We start from the raw sequence: 17,261 nt of genomic DNA on the forward strand, positions 1-17,261 counted from the left end.
AGAGAAGGAGGAAGAGTGTAGCTTTGTCCATTGGTCTGTCGGCAGAGCTGGGGGTTCTGTCCTCACAAAAGCATCAGGAAAGTCCCTTGATTTTCCAGTTTAACATTTGAGGTCCTCTGTCTAGCTGACATCCTTTTTGGTTAGGGTGAGGGGTAAAAAGGCTCTTAGCAGATACTAGATTCTGTTCCTCACGTCTAGTCATCACTTTGATTCATCAATTTTGTGTTGGCTCATTGTTTGTAGGGGTTTTTGGCTAGGTTTGGTGAGGGGTCCCTCCCGTTGCATGCTGGTTCTGAGGTCATTTGCATGCTAACTCCAAGATCTCCTCCTCTTCATTGTCTGGGTGCCATCCTCCAGGAAGCAGCAGGGTGTCACTCGACAAAAGGGGGAGTTCTTAACCATCAACAACAGGTAGTTAACGAAAAGGACAGGTGATTACCATAACAAACAGTTAGAACTCCACCCTGGCAGCAACTGGCCCAACCTGTTAACTCTGCAACCTTTTAAAAAAACGGGCAGCTTTTCTACTCATGATGCGCCGTCTTCAGGGAGGAAGAAGATCTCGAGACCCCTCGGCCCCAGGGGGTGAATTTGGGGGGGACTGGTGTCCCAGAAGTGAGAGACTGTGCTTTTTTTGTAACTGGGCAAAGCATCCTTAAAAGGGGAACCCTAGAAGCAGCTCTGGTCCATGCACAGTGGTGAGAGCACTGGGCATGGAAGGAAGAAGTCACGATGCCAAATGATCTCCAGGATGGCAAATGATCTCCAGGCGGTGCCACGTGTGACATGGAAACACAAGAGGTTTCAGCGGTGTTTCCAGGGGAAGCCTATGGTACAAGAGGGACTCCTCTCTCCTTGATGAACTGAGAATTGATTATCTAAAGGGTGGTGATGGACTGAGAGTTGGTGATCTGAGGGGTGGATGTATTGGAAATTTGGTGGGGAGAGGAGGAATGTTTTTGGAAGGTTTTCATTCTGAGTTCTGTGTGTTTCTTTTTACATATAGTTGTAGGTTAATAAAGTTTTTCTTCTTTATTCCTAAACTGGAGCCTGCTTTGCTGTAGTCCTGGTCACATCTCACAGTAGACACCAGGGAGAATATATTTTCATGGGAGCACTGGCATTGCGCCAGTGTCAACCCATGACAGCTGTATAACTAGATTTTTCTTGTTTCAAGAAGACACAAAGATGTGAAAGGTTATTCTTCTTTTGTTATAGATTCACAAATGCACTTAAGTTCAAGCTGGGAATATTCTAAAGGTAGCAGAAGAAAGGAATAAGGTGGTCTGGGGACAACAAACATGGAAAAATGAGGCTCTTTCTTTCCAACCCAAGCTCAACTTAAGGGTATAAAGCATGGGGTGTATGTGGGAGGAAAAGGTAAGAAAAATGCTGGCAAAACTGGAAACAGGCAAACATCTTTTGTTTTCATTTTCACTCAGTTGTGTTACTAAATTACTGCTCTGACACATTCTTGGGATACAATCTCTGCTTTGCCCAGGCTGCCCTCAGACTTCAGAGGCTCAAAAAATGAAGTGGCAGCATCAACTTTATTTTAATTAACAGCAACATTAGCTAGAGGTGAACTTCCTAAGGAAATTGTACCTACAGAATGCATATGTGCTCCTATTCTCTACCCTTCCCTCAGAAAGTCCTGTTGGCCAAAGATGAGACAAATTCACAAACAAGAGAGCAAAACCTGCACTTTACCCACACATAGAAAGACTAGAACATAAATTTAAGCCTTACACACCAGTTAATTCCATGGCAGGGAGACAACACAAACACCTTAACAGGGACAAAATGAGGTGCTGATGCCATTATAGCCCTGAGAGGCCAAGCACAAGACACAAACCCAGAAGAAACAAGATGTCTCCAGGGGAGAATCTTCAGCTGCTCACTGAAGCTACAGCTTGCAAAACCATCCATTCTTGAATCTGTAAAGCCCACAACAAATATTTCAGATAACAAAAAGGCAAAAGAGTGACTTACTGCAGGAACTGTTGCCTGGAGGGAAGCTGCAGCTCACCAGAGCTCCCACAACCACCACTGAAAGAGCCAAACTGACTCCTTACCATGCACCTACCTCCCTCACCCCCACCTAGGGCTGCTTTAAGCAGTTTGTTGTCACCTTTGCCCCCATTCTTCCCTCCAGCCACACCTGTGCACACTTGAAAGGCTCCTCTGGTGCAGGCAGTTGGACAAATCCCTTACAGCACCTGAGGTGGCCCTCAGGCAGAACTGAGATTCTGTTTCTTGGTACAGACTGCTTTGCCCAGGGATCAGAAGCTGAGAGCCATTTCCTCCATGTAGAGAAGGTTTGCAATAGTAAGGTTCAGGGATAGTCTTGAGACAAATGAACTCAATGGTTTCAGAGCAAGGAACACACACCTCAGTTGCCAAAATCACAGAATCACAGAATGGTTGGGGTTGGAAGGGCAAAGATCATCTTGTTCCAACCCCCTGCCATGGGCAGGGACACATCCCACTAACCTAGATTGCTCAGAGCCCCATCCAGCCTGGTCTGGAACACTTCCAGGGATGGGGCAGCCACAGCTTCTCTGGACAACCTGTGCCAGATCCCTCTGGAGCGCGCCCTGTCCTTCAGGTGTGACAACTCTGCCTTAGCGTCATCTGAAAACTTCCTGAGGGTGCACTCGATCCCTTTGGCTACATCATAAAAAAAGGTATTAAATAACACAGGTCCCAGCATGAACTCCCGAGGGACACCCCTTGTCCCCAGTGTCCATCAGGATAGTGAGCCGTTGACCACTCCCCTTTGGATATGTATACACAAGAAACTTTGGAGGGAAGTATTTAATAGCTTTTTAATCAGTTGTATCAGCCCAGAGGATGAATGTTGGGGAAGGAGGTTCCAGAAGAGGTGAATGGAAAACCGGGATCAGGATTTGCTAAGCAGCAGCTCCGACTACTGGCGATTCAGTGCAAGCCAGGTCTGTGTTGCTAGAGATGTTTTTCCAGCTGTGGATTCCATGTGCTGCTTCAAACCAGAATCTCGGTAACAAAATCCCTGACATTCCCTAGTGACGATGAGAAAGGCAATTTCCATTCGGTAGTTTGCAACATGCCCAACTGATGTTAACCTTTTCCAAGAAGGAATGGTGTTTAGGGAGTAAGTTCCCAGAAAGAAGCCCTATAGCAGCTCACAATCACTGTTCTTAGTTCTGCCACCAGCTTCCCTTTGCTTTTTTGTCAGTGCCCTTCATCTTCTGCTCCCCTACCTCAAAGAAGCAGCAATAATATTCTCATTAATTACTCAACATTTGGATTGCTTTAAATATATCGGTCCTCTGATCTCATCTCATAGAATAGTATCCACACGCATTTCTTAGGGCAGAGAGAAAAGAAGTAACAGCATGGAGAGAGATGTAACTACAGAATAATTACTGCCAGCATGAATGCTCCTCTCAGTCATTAAAATCTGCCTGCTAAGCAACTGGAGAAACCTTTAAGCATTTCTCAACCTGGAGAAAAAAAGGCTCAGAGGACCCTCTGGCTCTCAACAACTCCCTGACAGGATGGTGTAGCCAGGTGAGGGTCAGGCTCTGCTCCCAATAAGAAGAGACAGGATAATAGGAAACAGCCTCAAGCTGTGCCAAAGGAGCTTCAGGCTGGACATCAGCAGGGAAAGGCTCCTCAGGCATTGGAAGGGGCTGCCCAGGTACACTGTGGAATCCCCATCCCTGGAGGCATTCAAGAAACCACAGGGTATGGCACTCAGTGCTCTGGTCTAATTGTCAAGGTGGTAACCCAAGATTGGACTCAACAATTTTGGAGATCTTTCCAACCTTAGCAATTCTAGGGATTACAGTAATTCTGTACTCAGGGCTGTATTACAAAATAAAGGAATTGCTACAGAAAGCTAACTTGGGAGAAATCACAGCGTAGTTTCTGCAAGGTGGGAAGGAGAAGTGCTGTGTAAGGCAAAGTATTGTGGTGTGATGCTCCACTTTACCCATATTCTTGATGTGGAACAGCTGCTTCAAGTAAATTTCTCATGGATATTCACCCCTTTCCCACTCTCTAATGGCTGTCTGAATTAAGATCCTGTAGGAGAGCTCAGTGGTGCAACTGGAAAAGCTGTGCTTTGCATGAGGGGGGCGGGAAAAATAAATCACTGCACCATGGTAAACATTTCAAAAACTGGCACCTCACATTCCAACACTGCCTTTGCCAGCTTTTCCTGCAGCACTTTGCTATCTGAAAATGGAAACTGCTCGTTAGCTGTGCAGGGCTATGTGATAATTGCATCTCTCTATACTCTTCTGAAGCAGCTCAGGAACACGAGTGCTTTCACAGCAGGATGTGAGCAACATGCAATAAATCAAGATCAGGGCCACATTTAGCAAATGAGTGCTAATAAGACTACAGAGTTAGGATCTGATAGAGAAAAGCTGGCAGTCAAAAATAATAAAAGTTTATGCTCAAATTACTAATAATATGCACTTCACTTCCAGTTTGCCCTAGCTTTTGAACTTATGTTATCAAAAGAAAAATAAAGAATCCATGAGAGAGCCAAATTTAATACTTCCTTCAAAGGCAGGATCAAAAAACTCACAAGAATCCACCTTTTTCTCAGAGTAAACATTAGCAGCAGCAGTTTTGATGTGGAAGCTCTTGAAATCTGAGAAATGCTTTGTCCAGGAGTTTCACTGTATTTTGGCAATACAGAAAGAGTGAGAGATCCTGTCCTCTGGCTACAGCAATCAGCTGAGGGAGCTGGGGGGTGTTTAACCTGGAGAAAAGGAGGCTCAGTGACTTTGTGGCTCTTTGCAACTCCCTGAAAGGAAGCTGACACTTTCTTTAAGAGCCAAGTTCAGAAGAGTCAAAAACTTAAAACCAGGGCTTTGTCTGAGATCTCGTAGTCTGAACAGGCAGCATTCCCAGCAATTCCTACTGCAAAGGGCACGTTCTGGATGACCTAGTCCCGAACTGCAACACTCTTGAAACTATTTGAGCACCTAAAGCTCAGTGATACATTTACTTTGAGAGCCAAGGGAGAAAGGCACAAGTGTTACAGCATATTCCCTCCAGTCCCAATGCTCAAAACATTACAATGCTCACCAGCTAAGCAACCATGTTATTTGCTTCTGTGGCAGAGAGAAAATCCACACTGCAGTGACAGTTCCCCCCCTTAACAGAAAAGACAACACTGGTGAAATACAGGTTACATGATTAATACATTTTACTCAGTATGTACACAGTTCTCCAATGAAGTTGGGTCATCCAAAGGCAGTTTAAGAAGCTTTAAGTATCCCCCTTGCCAGCTGTTACATGGGTTGTGTTTTTGGCTTTGCTTCCTCCAGCTCAGCGTCCAACCAGCGGAACCTGCGGTGACGGCGCAGGACTTCGATGGCTTTTTGTTCCAGGGGAGTTGGTTCAATTCCCAGCTCTTCAAAACCAGGAAGGTCAGGAAATGTCATGTCTGTTGTGTGAAACTTCAACAAGAATGGGGAGGGTAAGGAAAAAAGAAAAAAAATTCACTTGAAATGAACAGCTTTACACCCAATGCAATTATTCTCCTGCCAAAAGAAGTAAAAGAAGCAGAGGAAGAAAGATTCAAACAGAACTGTGGCATAATTACACAAGGTCTTGAGTACCAAGACTTTCAACAGGAGGTACAGGTATTCTGCATCCAGCAAGAAATCCTTCAGGCTTTAATTCAGGAATAAATACCATGCAGGAAGTGCCTTCCTTTATTCTCCATACCTTATCAGGGAGGTTACTGCATTGCAACAGCAAAATTAAGTGGAACTCCAAGGCTATACTTGAACTCCAATTATGGATATTTTGATTTGTCAAGAAAATGTTATGTTGAATTATCACCTCTGGTAGATGGTTTTGCTCTGTTTATGGTTTAGAACATGGCTCTGTACAAACAGCTGATTCTATTACCATAGTTAATTTTATTTCCATATATGCAACCCATAGAAAACAGAGATTTCTCTTATGCTGGTGTTCCTTGAAAGGTCTTTTGAATCAAACACATCTAATATTGTACAGATTATTTAAGGAAGAAAAGCTTGGAAAGAGGAACAGTCAGACCCAGAAATGACATGGAGAAACTTCCTCTTACACTACCTATACTACAGCTGACTTGCAGCTGTTTTAGTGATTTTGGTGCAGGCTTATTTTATGAAATGTAATGGAAGAAACTACGAAGGCAGCTGAAGAAAGGTTTTTGGAGATGTTACAATTATATCCTGGGGGACAATCAGGTTAAGTACGCGATTGATACTGTGTTATAACAAAATATATTGAAATTCCAATGCTGCAAAACAGGTGGGAGAGTTACTCCACAATTCAGAAAGCAGAAAGTTTAGGGAATGTACATGACTATCTTTGCTAGCTTACACATATGCCAAATTTTGACACTAATACTTTCCTTGCTTGCAGTTGGTTTTTTGCAACTTATTTCTCCACCCCCAGTAAAACATTCTGAGAAGTCAGGAATAAACATGAAGTGGCAACATTCTCCCAGGAAACACATTTGAATGTTAAGCGAGATTTTGGAATGTGTGCAGGGTGTCAGTTCAACTTCAGTTGTTAAAAACACCATTCCATGGATGATGGAAGTGATTTTAGTGCATCTAGAGGTACCTAAACTGACTAAGAGTGGGGAGCACTGCCCTCCCTCACTTTGCCCATCCAACCTCCACTTTTTTCAATTCCATGTGGTTTTGGGGAAAGCAAAACTCAAGTGGGAGTTAAAAATGCACAATGAAACATTTTCCAAGAGAGATTTTTGGCTGGTCCCACACTTACCCGATCCACCTTGTCCCGTGTCAACCATGGTTCAAACGGATTCATCTCAAAGAATCTTGCAACTAAACTGTGAACAGAAGAAATATTGCAAAAGTGCAGTCATTTATCCAGATACATAGAAATCCAGTAAAAATTATTTCAGACTTAATAGATGGTGAGCAAGAGCTTGTTCTGAAGCTGTTCTTGCAAGCTCTGAGTTCATTATAGCACTAGATGTGCCAGCCACCAAGTTCTTAGTTGTGTTTCTGGTAATTAACTATTCCTGAATTGTTGGATCTTGTATTATTTTACTTTGGATGGAATGGAGAAGCAGATCTCTAGAAGTCAAAATGAGCATTAGTGGGTAGGGGAAGTAAACCCCCCATCCAATTCCCCACACAGCAGAGAGCTGAGTCTTGCCCCTGCCTTTCATTCGAACTCTGTTCCCTGCCAGTGTAGGCAGCAATCCAATTAGTCATGACGTTGGATTCAATGCCTCTACGAGCAAACACACTCGCTGACAACTAAATGAGTTATCAGCAACACAAACAAGCTGGTGTAATCTGAAGCAATCTACAAAAAGGGTGAGGACTGGGGTATCCACAATTTTCAGAAATGAAGCTTCCCTTGAAAGAAAGGAAATCTGACAGGGAAAAGAAAATAATGCTACAGTTCTTGCTCAGTGTCTCAGGACCAACAGCAGAATCTCTCACTGAAAAGGTAGGACTTGCTCCAGTGCTCACCTGGCAGATTAGGGTGTTACTGAGTTAGTGCACATAAACACAACCAGGCTCATCTGCCTTTTAGGTGCATTCTTTTCTCAAAAATATGAACTATCACTTAGTTTAACCCATAAATAAAAAAGAATAATATGGACTGCAGCAAATGTGAATGAAACTAAGAAGCATCCACATAGCACCTTTCTAACAAGCTGCTCTGTATCACCAGAGCCATGTGCCTGGTGCCTCTTACAGCCAACAGAGGAACAGCCACAATAGATTAGGATGTTCTCAGTGTTATCCATCAGCACTTCCATGGATCCAATGCTGAGTCGTACTCCTATAAGGGTTCTAACTCTGGTGACTGATTAAGCTTGTTAATTTGCATTGTACTAAAAACGAGGAGGACCAGTATGCCAAATAATAACATAGTCCCATTGTGCTGAGGGCAACTTCTGAAACGGCATTTATTGTTTGGGGTAGCTCTTCAAAAAGATGTGATTATTCCCTGAGGATCAGGCCCAGGCTCAGCAGCAGATCCTTAAGATTGTGCAAAAAAACCTGTCAGGGCCTGAAGTCAGCAACATACACACAGATCTTCCCTGTGGTATTGTTAAAAATCATTTGGTTTGCTACTAATTTTGTTGAATTAGGACCTTTTGCTACTTCTTGGCTCAGCAAAGCCATTCAATCACAGAATGACTTAGGTAGGAGAAGACGTCCAGGATGATCAAGTCGAACCTTTGCTGATCACCACCTTGTCAACCAGACCAGACCACTGAGTGCCATGTCCAGTTGTTTCTTCAACATCTCCCTGGGCAGCCCATTCCAATGTTCAACTACCCTTTCTGCGAAGCAATTCTTCCTGATGTCCAACCTGAGCACCCATGGTGCAGCTTGAGGCTATGTCCTCTCACCCTGTCCCTAGATGTCCGGAAGAAATGACTCTGGAATGAACAGCTATGTTAAGTTCACTACAAGCATGCATTTCACATACCAGCTCATCAAATGCAGGCCTGTCCCCCGAGCTGAAGGCGCAAAACTGGCTAACAAGTACCTCAGGAAAGGCAACTTCTACAGCCTCACTACCTTAATAACAGCTGGGCACAGTAAGTAACCCATGCAACAGGTATTTATGCTTCTGTGCTGCCAAGAGCTTATTGAATTAGGGTCCCACTTACTGGTAGAGAGGCCGTGGCAGCGGGTAGGGAATGAAGGGGTGGTGGGCAACAGCGTAGATGTACTCAACCATGTCGTACAGGAGGTACCGGTGAGGGCTGGAAGGGAACGCAGCAAACATCACACCTCAGTCAGCTACACTGCAATATTAGCACCAGAGAAGAAAAACAACTTTAAACCCTCCACCCCTAAGGCTACAAAAAGCCTGTTTCTTCAATCCAAATAATTTGCCTGCAGAGATTCCCCTGTGGCTCACAGGGACAAGGTTTATCCTGGAGGACTGCAGCCTTTGGAAAGGCCCATCCTGGAGCTGGGGAAAAGCATGGAAAGGATTCGGCAGAAAGGAACAGTGGGCTGCTGGCCAAGGCTAACCCACCACAACCACACTGGATGAAGTGTTACTGTGTGCTATGAAAGCACACCTGAATGTCCCTCCTTCCATGCTCACTCCAATTCTGAACTCAAAGACTTCCATCACTATGAGAGGAGTTTGTTCAAGCCCACTTGGAAGCCAGAAATCAAATGGAGAATTAAGGATGCTTTATTAAAACATTCCATCTTTGGTAGGAAATGGCTGCAGGGAAATTGATTCACTTGCCTTTACTTGACTAAGAGTATTTTGTTCTATTTAAAAGCAAGATGAACTGTCCAAAAAATGGATTCCCTCTCTCTCAACATGGAGAGAATGAAGCAGTCAGTCTTCCATCCACTTGCCTAAGAGTAACACAAACCACTGGGAATTCCCATTCCTTTCTTGTTCAGATCCTGCCTTGGCATTTTAGGCTGTCTAGATGTGCTCAGACTGAGCTGTTAGGTATCTCCCTTGGCCTTCCAGGCAATTTGCTGCCATTCCAAAACATTCTGAAAAGCTCCATGACACCACAAGAGCACACTGCTGAGCAGTTTGATAAATGCAGGATCTCACAGATGCCAAGGTCTAAGATTACAAGCATGAAAACTGAGCCTTCAACTGACATGTTCTCCAGAAAAGTTCCAAGAGATCAGAGAGCCATAAAATGCATACCATTGAAAGGGTCCCTAAAACCATCTCATTCTATCCCCACCTTCCACTATCCCAGGCTGCTCAGAGACCCGTCTAACCTGGCCTTGAACACTTCCAGGGATGGGGCAGCCACAGCTTCTCTGGGCAACCTGTAAATCCAGTCTCTAACTGTAGATCCACTGCCTCTAAGCCATTTTAATTCCAGGTGGTTTCCACACAGCTTTACCAGAATTTTCCCTAAATCCATATTGTCTAGCATGTTTCCCAAGCTGTCTACTTCTTTGTGTGCACATACATCACATGAAATGCAGTGGGGCCCAGATTAGGATTTTCAAAGTACTTACAGTAAGAGCTTGAGCCATTTTTCCTCCCAAAAAGGAGGTGGAATTTATTGCAGCTCAAACTGTGTGCATGGATGGAGAAATAAAATGTACTGTGCAGCATGCCAAAAAATGACACTAAAAAGATGTACTACAGTTAATCAGAATCAGAAAAAGTGACTTACCCAGCCAAGGCATATGTTTTTCCTTCTGCATCAGGATTCTTAATTGCATTAATAATTGCCTTTGCTACATCAACCACCTGCGAGGAACAAATTCTGACAAGTTACCAAGAGAGAACAGGAATACATGCACACACTCTTCTTTCAGAGGTGGTTTATAGACCGACACATCCACCCACCAAGGATTTGGGATTGGGATTTCATGGAAAACTTACATAGACTGGTTGCTTCACTGTTTTTTTGCCCAGAGAAACAAGAGGGACACCACCAAACCAACGCATGTCTGATGGGAAAAAAAAGGGAAAATCTGGGAATCCTTTCAGCACCAGAGTAACCAAGACATTTGACACCACACTGAGTGTGGATCTCTTCTGAAAATTGACTTCTCTTTTAAAAAAACTAGGATTGGTAAGAACTCCCAGCCAATTGCAGCAGCATTTTTTTTCAAGACACATTTAGTTTTCGTATTAACAGTAATGAGAAGGCTGCATTTGCTGTTTCGTTAGAGTGGGTCAATACATCCCCCCCCCCAAAATAAAATGATTACAACAATAAAAACAAAGAGCAACATCTAACTAGATTGAGAAAGAATTCTGTCAAGAGGTGAGAATTTAGTATGTTGCTGTACATCCCACACATTTCTGATATGAACACATCTGCTTTTCAGAAGCAAATCCCATTTTCTCTCTTTTCTCTACAGGCAGTTACACAAATCATACATGGGTTTATTATTTCAAGAGTACCTACTTGCATAATGATTGAGAAACCGGTCCTCTCTCCCAAACATCTCAGAGGGCTTCAGAATCACAGCATCTGGAAATTCTTCCCTCACAGCCTCCTCTCCAACAGCCTATCAATTAAAACAAACACATTCATTACATCCATGCTGAACCAAGCTGAAGTGGATGCCTTTCATAACAGAAGGCATCCTTGACTGCAGAATTGAAAGAAATTATGCCATCAGTAGCACAAAAATTATTTATATCTAAGCCATTTGATCCTCAAGATGCTGCACTAAGATAAAGGTCTCACAGAAAGCCCAAACATTCCTCAGCTGCAGAAAACAGCATGTAGTAAATTCATACACTGATGTCCTTCAAACAGCCCCAACTGGGGGAAAAATCCAAAACCAAACCAAAACCAAATACAAAGTACGTTCTCCGGAAATACATTTAAGTGGACTCCAGACTTACTTTGTTCCTGAGGTATTTGGAGGGACTCTTCATGCTAGCATTCAGGTGAGAGATATGAATGAATTTTTCCACACCAGCTTCCTTACTTATCTGTGCGATACTTTGAGGAATATTTACAAATTCATCTTCAAATTTGAAGTTTCTAAAGCAAGGCAAGACCCAAACGTTACTTTAAGAGCAATCAACAATGGCTGCCACTCAGCGAAAAAGCAATTATTACATATTACTTGAATGTATTATCAAAAACCTACACTGACAGTCTTAGAAACAAAATTTCCCTTCATGATGGACTCTTCATATAATAAAAATTAGAGGAAAGTGAAATTGCAACTGTAATCTTCAATTTTAGCTTCTCTGCCCTTTCACCTGATAAGATTAAATCAGTATGAAAAATCCTTTTGTCCACTTGTCTGTGACAAAGAGAAAACTCCCAGTAAAAGTGAAAGCAGGTTATTTTTATTAAAAGAAGCTCTCCTGCATCTTGAACTCTGAGTAAGGCTATATTTTCACAAATCCTGTCCAAAATTTGCCTTGATTTGACACACCTAATTACACTACAAAGAAGCTCGAAATTTCTGAGCAGCACAAATCAGGGTAGATGCTTGGCAGGGGAGAAGAAGACAAAAACAAACCAGAGAACATAGAGGTGCTCATGCAAATGGAAAAACAATTTGTCAGAGCATTTAGAACCATTTCAGAGCTGAAAGAGACTTCCAGGAGAAGCAAGAAATCCTCCCCCTACTGTATGATATTCAAGGGGCCTAAATTACAGGGTTATACTGTCAACCAGCTTGGTATCTCATCAAGATCAATACAGAAGCTCTGTCTCCATGCAGAACTGCTAACAATTCCAAAATTGCAAGAAAGATAATTGGCTTCTCACATTGTTGTACTGTCCCTGTAGGCACTCCTGCATCTTTACCATTTGCTTTGGGTAACAAACATCTTATCCAAACACCTCCCTCTGCGTCCTTATATCCTCCCACAGCTCTTCAGATCCCACTGGAGCCCAAAGAAAGGCTTAAAAATACGAAGTTATTTTTGAGCCTTCAATAACTAATCTGATCCTGGGAACCATCACTCCTTTTCTGCTCACCAAAACAGATTTAGAAACACACAAGAACAACATCCCTTCTGTAACCATGGAGTTTCAAACAACATAGTACACACAGAGGAGCCTGGACACAAGTACAAAGCAAGGAAGAAAATATTTCATGGTAGGCTTTGCTTTTTTTGTCTGATCTCTCCATCTAATCTTACTTTTCTTCCTGGACAAGTTTTTCACAGGCTTTGGGATGATTACAGCGGTTACTCTGACCTCATGTTTAACAAACCAGAGAACTCGATCTCAGGGTTTCAAGCACCACCACTGATACCCACATGCACAAAACATGTGATTAAAACATTTGTGCCACACAGTGGTTAAGTTCTGTAATGTCCAAAAGTTTTAAACATGGACCAAGACTTGTCCGTTTCAATCTATTGAAACTGCACAAAGAACAAGGTTTGGGGATTTTTAAACAGAATGAAACTTTTTGTTGTTGTCCTCATACTTCCTTTTAACAATAAAATAAACTGTCTTTTCTATAAATCACACCTTTTACACAAGACCAGAAATTTTGAACATCAAAGGGCTGTTCATAAAAAAAGGGCAATAAAAGCATTAGGTGATCAGAGATGAAACTGGTATCTATGTTTGTTTCTGTCTACTACCAGAGCAAAAATTATGCACCACACAAAGGCAAATCTCACCATCAAATTTTTGTCTGGTAGTTCTGCACAAGGCTTTAAATAAAATGGACATAATTGCATGAACACATACACACACTCTGAAGGTGGCTGTTACAGGTATTTTTAACCTACAATATGGGAATTTTTAAATGAATTTCAAAAAGAAACTATTCTTAGAAACTATTATCAAAGAATGCTTCTGTAGCTAATATTGTCTGTGCCAAAATTCTACCAAGGAATGAAGTTATTAGTCATAATCTTAATGATCAATGTAAGAATTAACTCTCCATCAGCTATTCCTGTTTGATGGCGGCTTTTTCTAGCAGGCTACAACACATCACTATGTCCAAGTGACAGGATGAAATCTTACTTCTGTGATAATGTAAATGCAAATATAATGTTAATATGAGTTAAATATAAAAAAGTGTCAATGTAAACATAAATATAAAAAATTGGTGAGGCTCTGTCATCTATAGGAAGGCACTCAGGGAACACTCATCAGGTATGTGAAAATAGCACATTTGATTTTTCTGACAGAACAAAAGCTGTACACTGGAAAATTTTGGAAAGAATGCACTTTTCCAAAGCAGATCACAACCAGGACCGGAGTTAACCTTTTAAAGAAATTTTATATGCAAAATCTTGGGGTTGCCTTTTCCCAGAAGCCAAGAACAATGACAACATCACTGCACACACATGCTGTAAAACATGGCTACAATAACTGGTGCAAATCTATCACATATAAGAAAAGAAAAAGAAAATTACTTTGTTTCCCATTCTTTTCCAATAAGATTAATGACCACATTGCTGTGTTCCACGGCTCTTCGGATGGAATCTTTGTCCCTACAGTCCCACTCCTGCAAGCAGAGTATCAAATGGGGAAAAGATGAGATAATGTGTAAATAGGCATCACCAAAGCAAGCTCTTTCACACCATTTCCATTTAGAGGCTAAACAACAGCTGGAGCTGTGTCTTTGAGAAGGATTACCTGGCTGCCTTGTACAGCGAGGGCTTTGTGATTGTTCTCTAGCCAGACTCACCATGAAGAGAAGCTGCCCCAGGTCACCCATGGGCCGCAGATACATCAGGTCATACTGATCACAGCGATAGGGGATGATGACTTGAGAGCCAATGCGACCTAAAGGGCCACAAAAACCCCAAAGTTTCAAACAAATACATCCCTTTAAGTAGATGAATTTCTGAATAAACAAAAATCCCTTTCCCCCCGGCATTAAAGCACTACAATTAGACATAGGTATCTTGAATGCATATCTGCAAAGCTAAAAGTAGAACAGAACTACGGTTCTTCTTGAACCTACATAATTCAAATTCTTAAATAGGATTTTTTACTTAATATTTAGGCCTGTAAGACAAAATGCCAAAGCTCAATAACATACAAAACAAAAATGGTGTGTCCTATAAACAGAGCACAATACCTAAAAAATGGAACATTTACAAGGATATTTACATTTTGTAAGCTACATGAAAAGAAGGAGGGGAAAAAAGCAGCATGGGTTATTTTCCAAAATTTAAATTCAAAAGGGCAATTTTAAAGAATTCCAATCAAACTCCTGCAAACCTTTAGTAAAATGTCCTAATAAGGCTAAACCAGAAGAATCAAATACATGCTGTAGATTTCCTCAGACTTGCATTCTATAGAGGAGTAGGACTTCTTTTAATGACCTTAATCTTCCAAAGCTCCAAAATTTCCTTGATTAAAACACTTTTTACTACTTGTCACATACTGGAACTTACAGAGACTGCAAAACACTTTTAAGATCCACAATGCCAGAAACTTCTCCATCACCCTGCAACCTAATGACTAATTGGTTTTGTTAAACAATTTTTAGGTAGTTTCTTTAATCAGTACTCCTGGTGAGCATTACCTAAGCGGTTGACAACATATCGTCCCAGGAAACCTGTGGCTCCAAAGACAGTGGCCACAATGCCACTGACAGAGGATCTTCCACTTCTCCCATGAGGGATCACGGCGTGATGGACCAGCCGGTGCTGCTGCAATACAGATGGTGCTGCAGTCAGGACAGAAATTCCATGGCCTGCAACATGGAACAGGAGAGATTTTGGGACATTAATTGGGATTCAGCACTGCTAACTCACAGCTTATATTGGTTTTCTCATCACAGATCCTTTTTCTCTAATATCCCATGCCAAGGCTTTTTATGGACTGTTTCAGAGATATTTGGAGAGGTCAGAGGGGAGCAGGCCTGGGAAGTTGCTGGTAAAGTTAAGGACCAAACTGAGACAGGGAAGGAGCAAACAAAGATTATCAGTTCTTAAAGAGCAAGTAAAGCTCACTGTGAGTTTAACGTGAAGCAAGTAAAGAATACTCAGTAAAAATATAAAATATAGCAGAGGAAGCAATCCTCCTGTATCACAGTTCTGAAGCAAGGAGGGAGTGATGCAAAGAGCCAGATCCATGATACATGGCATACTGCCTCAAAGCGGTTCCTTTCCTCAAGGAGCTAGGAAAACTTGGGGGCCAGAGAGGCAGGACATCATCAGGATACTGATATGCAAGAGCGTGTGGTGACAGGACAAGAGGGAATGGCCTCACACTGACAGAGAGGAGGTATAGGATAGGATATCAGGAAGAAATTGTTCCCTGTGAGGGTGGTGAGGCCCTGGCACAGGTTGCCCAGAGAAGCTGTGGCTGCCCCATTCCTGGAAGTGTCCAAGGCCAGGCTGGATGGATTGGGAGCAACCTGACATGTGCACACTTGAAGAAGGTTTTATCCCAATGTGGTTAGGAATTACCAGTTACACAGGGTCACTGACACTGCAGCCACAATGTTCAGAAGATCAAAAGGATAGGGGGTGTAGAGGCATAAATGATATTCCATCACCTCAGCTGGCAGAGCCCAAACCAGAAAGTCCAACCAGATTTCAGCATCTGAAGGAGGTCTTTCGCTACCCAAAAGTCTATCTATCCCTGTTTTCTCCATACCCCACAAACTGGAAAAAGATATTGCATCTCCAATTTTGTCCTGAAAGACACCTTGAGAGCCACTGAAAGTTAAAAAATCAATAATACTTTACAGCTTTCAACAACTCAGTGGCTTCCTTGCTGTTACTACTGCAAAAATTATTGGTGGCAGGCTTCTCATAATGTCATTACCATACCAACAAATAATATCTAATTACTGTCTTGTATTCTCCCACTTTTCTGAATTTGCTGCTGTGCTTATCTTACACTATAAGGTGTTCAGTGATGAGCAATTTTCCTTGTTCCATAAGTCTATGAGGTCTGGCTACCCTAAATTATCACCAGCTATGGTTATATGTCCAATCATTGCTTTAAATTGCATTTTCTGGAGCAGCTGTGGCTGCCCCATCCCTGGCAGTGTTCCAGCCCAGGTTGGATGGGGCTCTGAGCAACCTGGGATAGTGGAAGGGGTCCATGCCCATGGCAGGGGGCTGGAACTAGAAGACCCTTAAGGTCCCTTCCAATCCAAATAATTCTGTCATTCTATGAATTAAAGCTCAAATATCTGCAGTGAACCCAAAGCACTTTTTTCTCTACCCAAAAGTTTGTCTATACCCATTCTCTTCCAACCCCACAAACTGGAAAAAGACACCACATCTCTCACTTTGTCCTGGAAGGCAGTCTGACAACTACCTAGGTAAATAAAGAACACACCGGTCCCATTAAAAGGATATTAAATTCCTCTCTGCCCTTTACCAACAAAACCCGTTTGCCATCTCCCATGTTACTTAATCTAAGACTGTGGGTAGAATCAGTTGAAACACAATCAAAGACCCAAATACACGCTGAAAATATAACATTGGTAGCTGAACTTTACCACAGATCATGACCCAAAGGTCACAGTCACCTAAGAAACCGCAAAAGGAATCCAAGCTTTTAGCTATAGGGCAGCGACAGCCCCAGCGCGACACCCGCAGCTACATCCCGGGCCCTCTGCGCTCCAATCCCCAGCTCCCTAAGGAGAAGGGAGGCACAAATACGATCATTTCCGCGCCCCCGGAAAAATTCTCAGCAGCTCCTTTCCAGCCGCTGCGGTACGAGCTCCCCTCACGCAGAGCCAGAAGCAGAGCGTGGCCCGGGCCGGGGCAGAGCCGCACGGGCGGGCCGAGCTGGCTGAGGGCGGTGGGCACAGCGGGGCCATGACGGGCCCGGCGGGGCTGACACT

The 17,261-nt window shown here is 42.7% G+C and overlaps 1 protein-coding gene across 1 annotated transcript; it reads right to left on the bottom strand.

Moving 5' to 3' along the window:
• Window positions 1-5,182: 5,182 nt before the first annotated feature.
• Window positions 5,183-17,237, bottom strand: NDUFA9 (NADH:ubiquinone oxidoreductase subunit A9). Its single transcript, XM_031061806.1, has 11 exons — window positions 17,135-17,237; window positions 14,979-15,149; window positions 14,133-14,230; window positions 13,858-13,949; window positions 11,362-11,503; window positions 10,916-11,018; window positions 10,384-10,451; window positions 10,172-10,248; window positions 8,666-8,761; window positions 6,787-6,853; window positions 5,183-5,459 (listed from the first exon to the last, which is right to left on the bottom strand). Exons 1-11 carry the CDS (start codon window positions 17,235-17,237, stop codon window positions 5,292-5,294), a joined length of 1,185 nt encoding a protein of 394 aa, XP_030917666.1. The 3' UTR covers window positions 5,183-5,291.
• Between the last annotated feature and the right edge of the window lie 24 nt (window positions 17,238-17,261).

Source organism: Geospiza fortis, unplaced genomic scaffold (assembly GCF_000277835.1).
Source record: "Geospiza fortis unplaced genomic scaffold, GeoFor_1.0 scaffold164, whole genome shotgun sequence".
NCBI classification, from domain to species: domain Eukaryota; kingdom Metazoa; phylum Chordata; class Aves; order Passeriformes; family Thraupidae; genus Geospiza; species Geospiza fortis.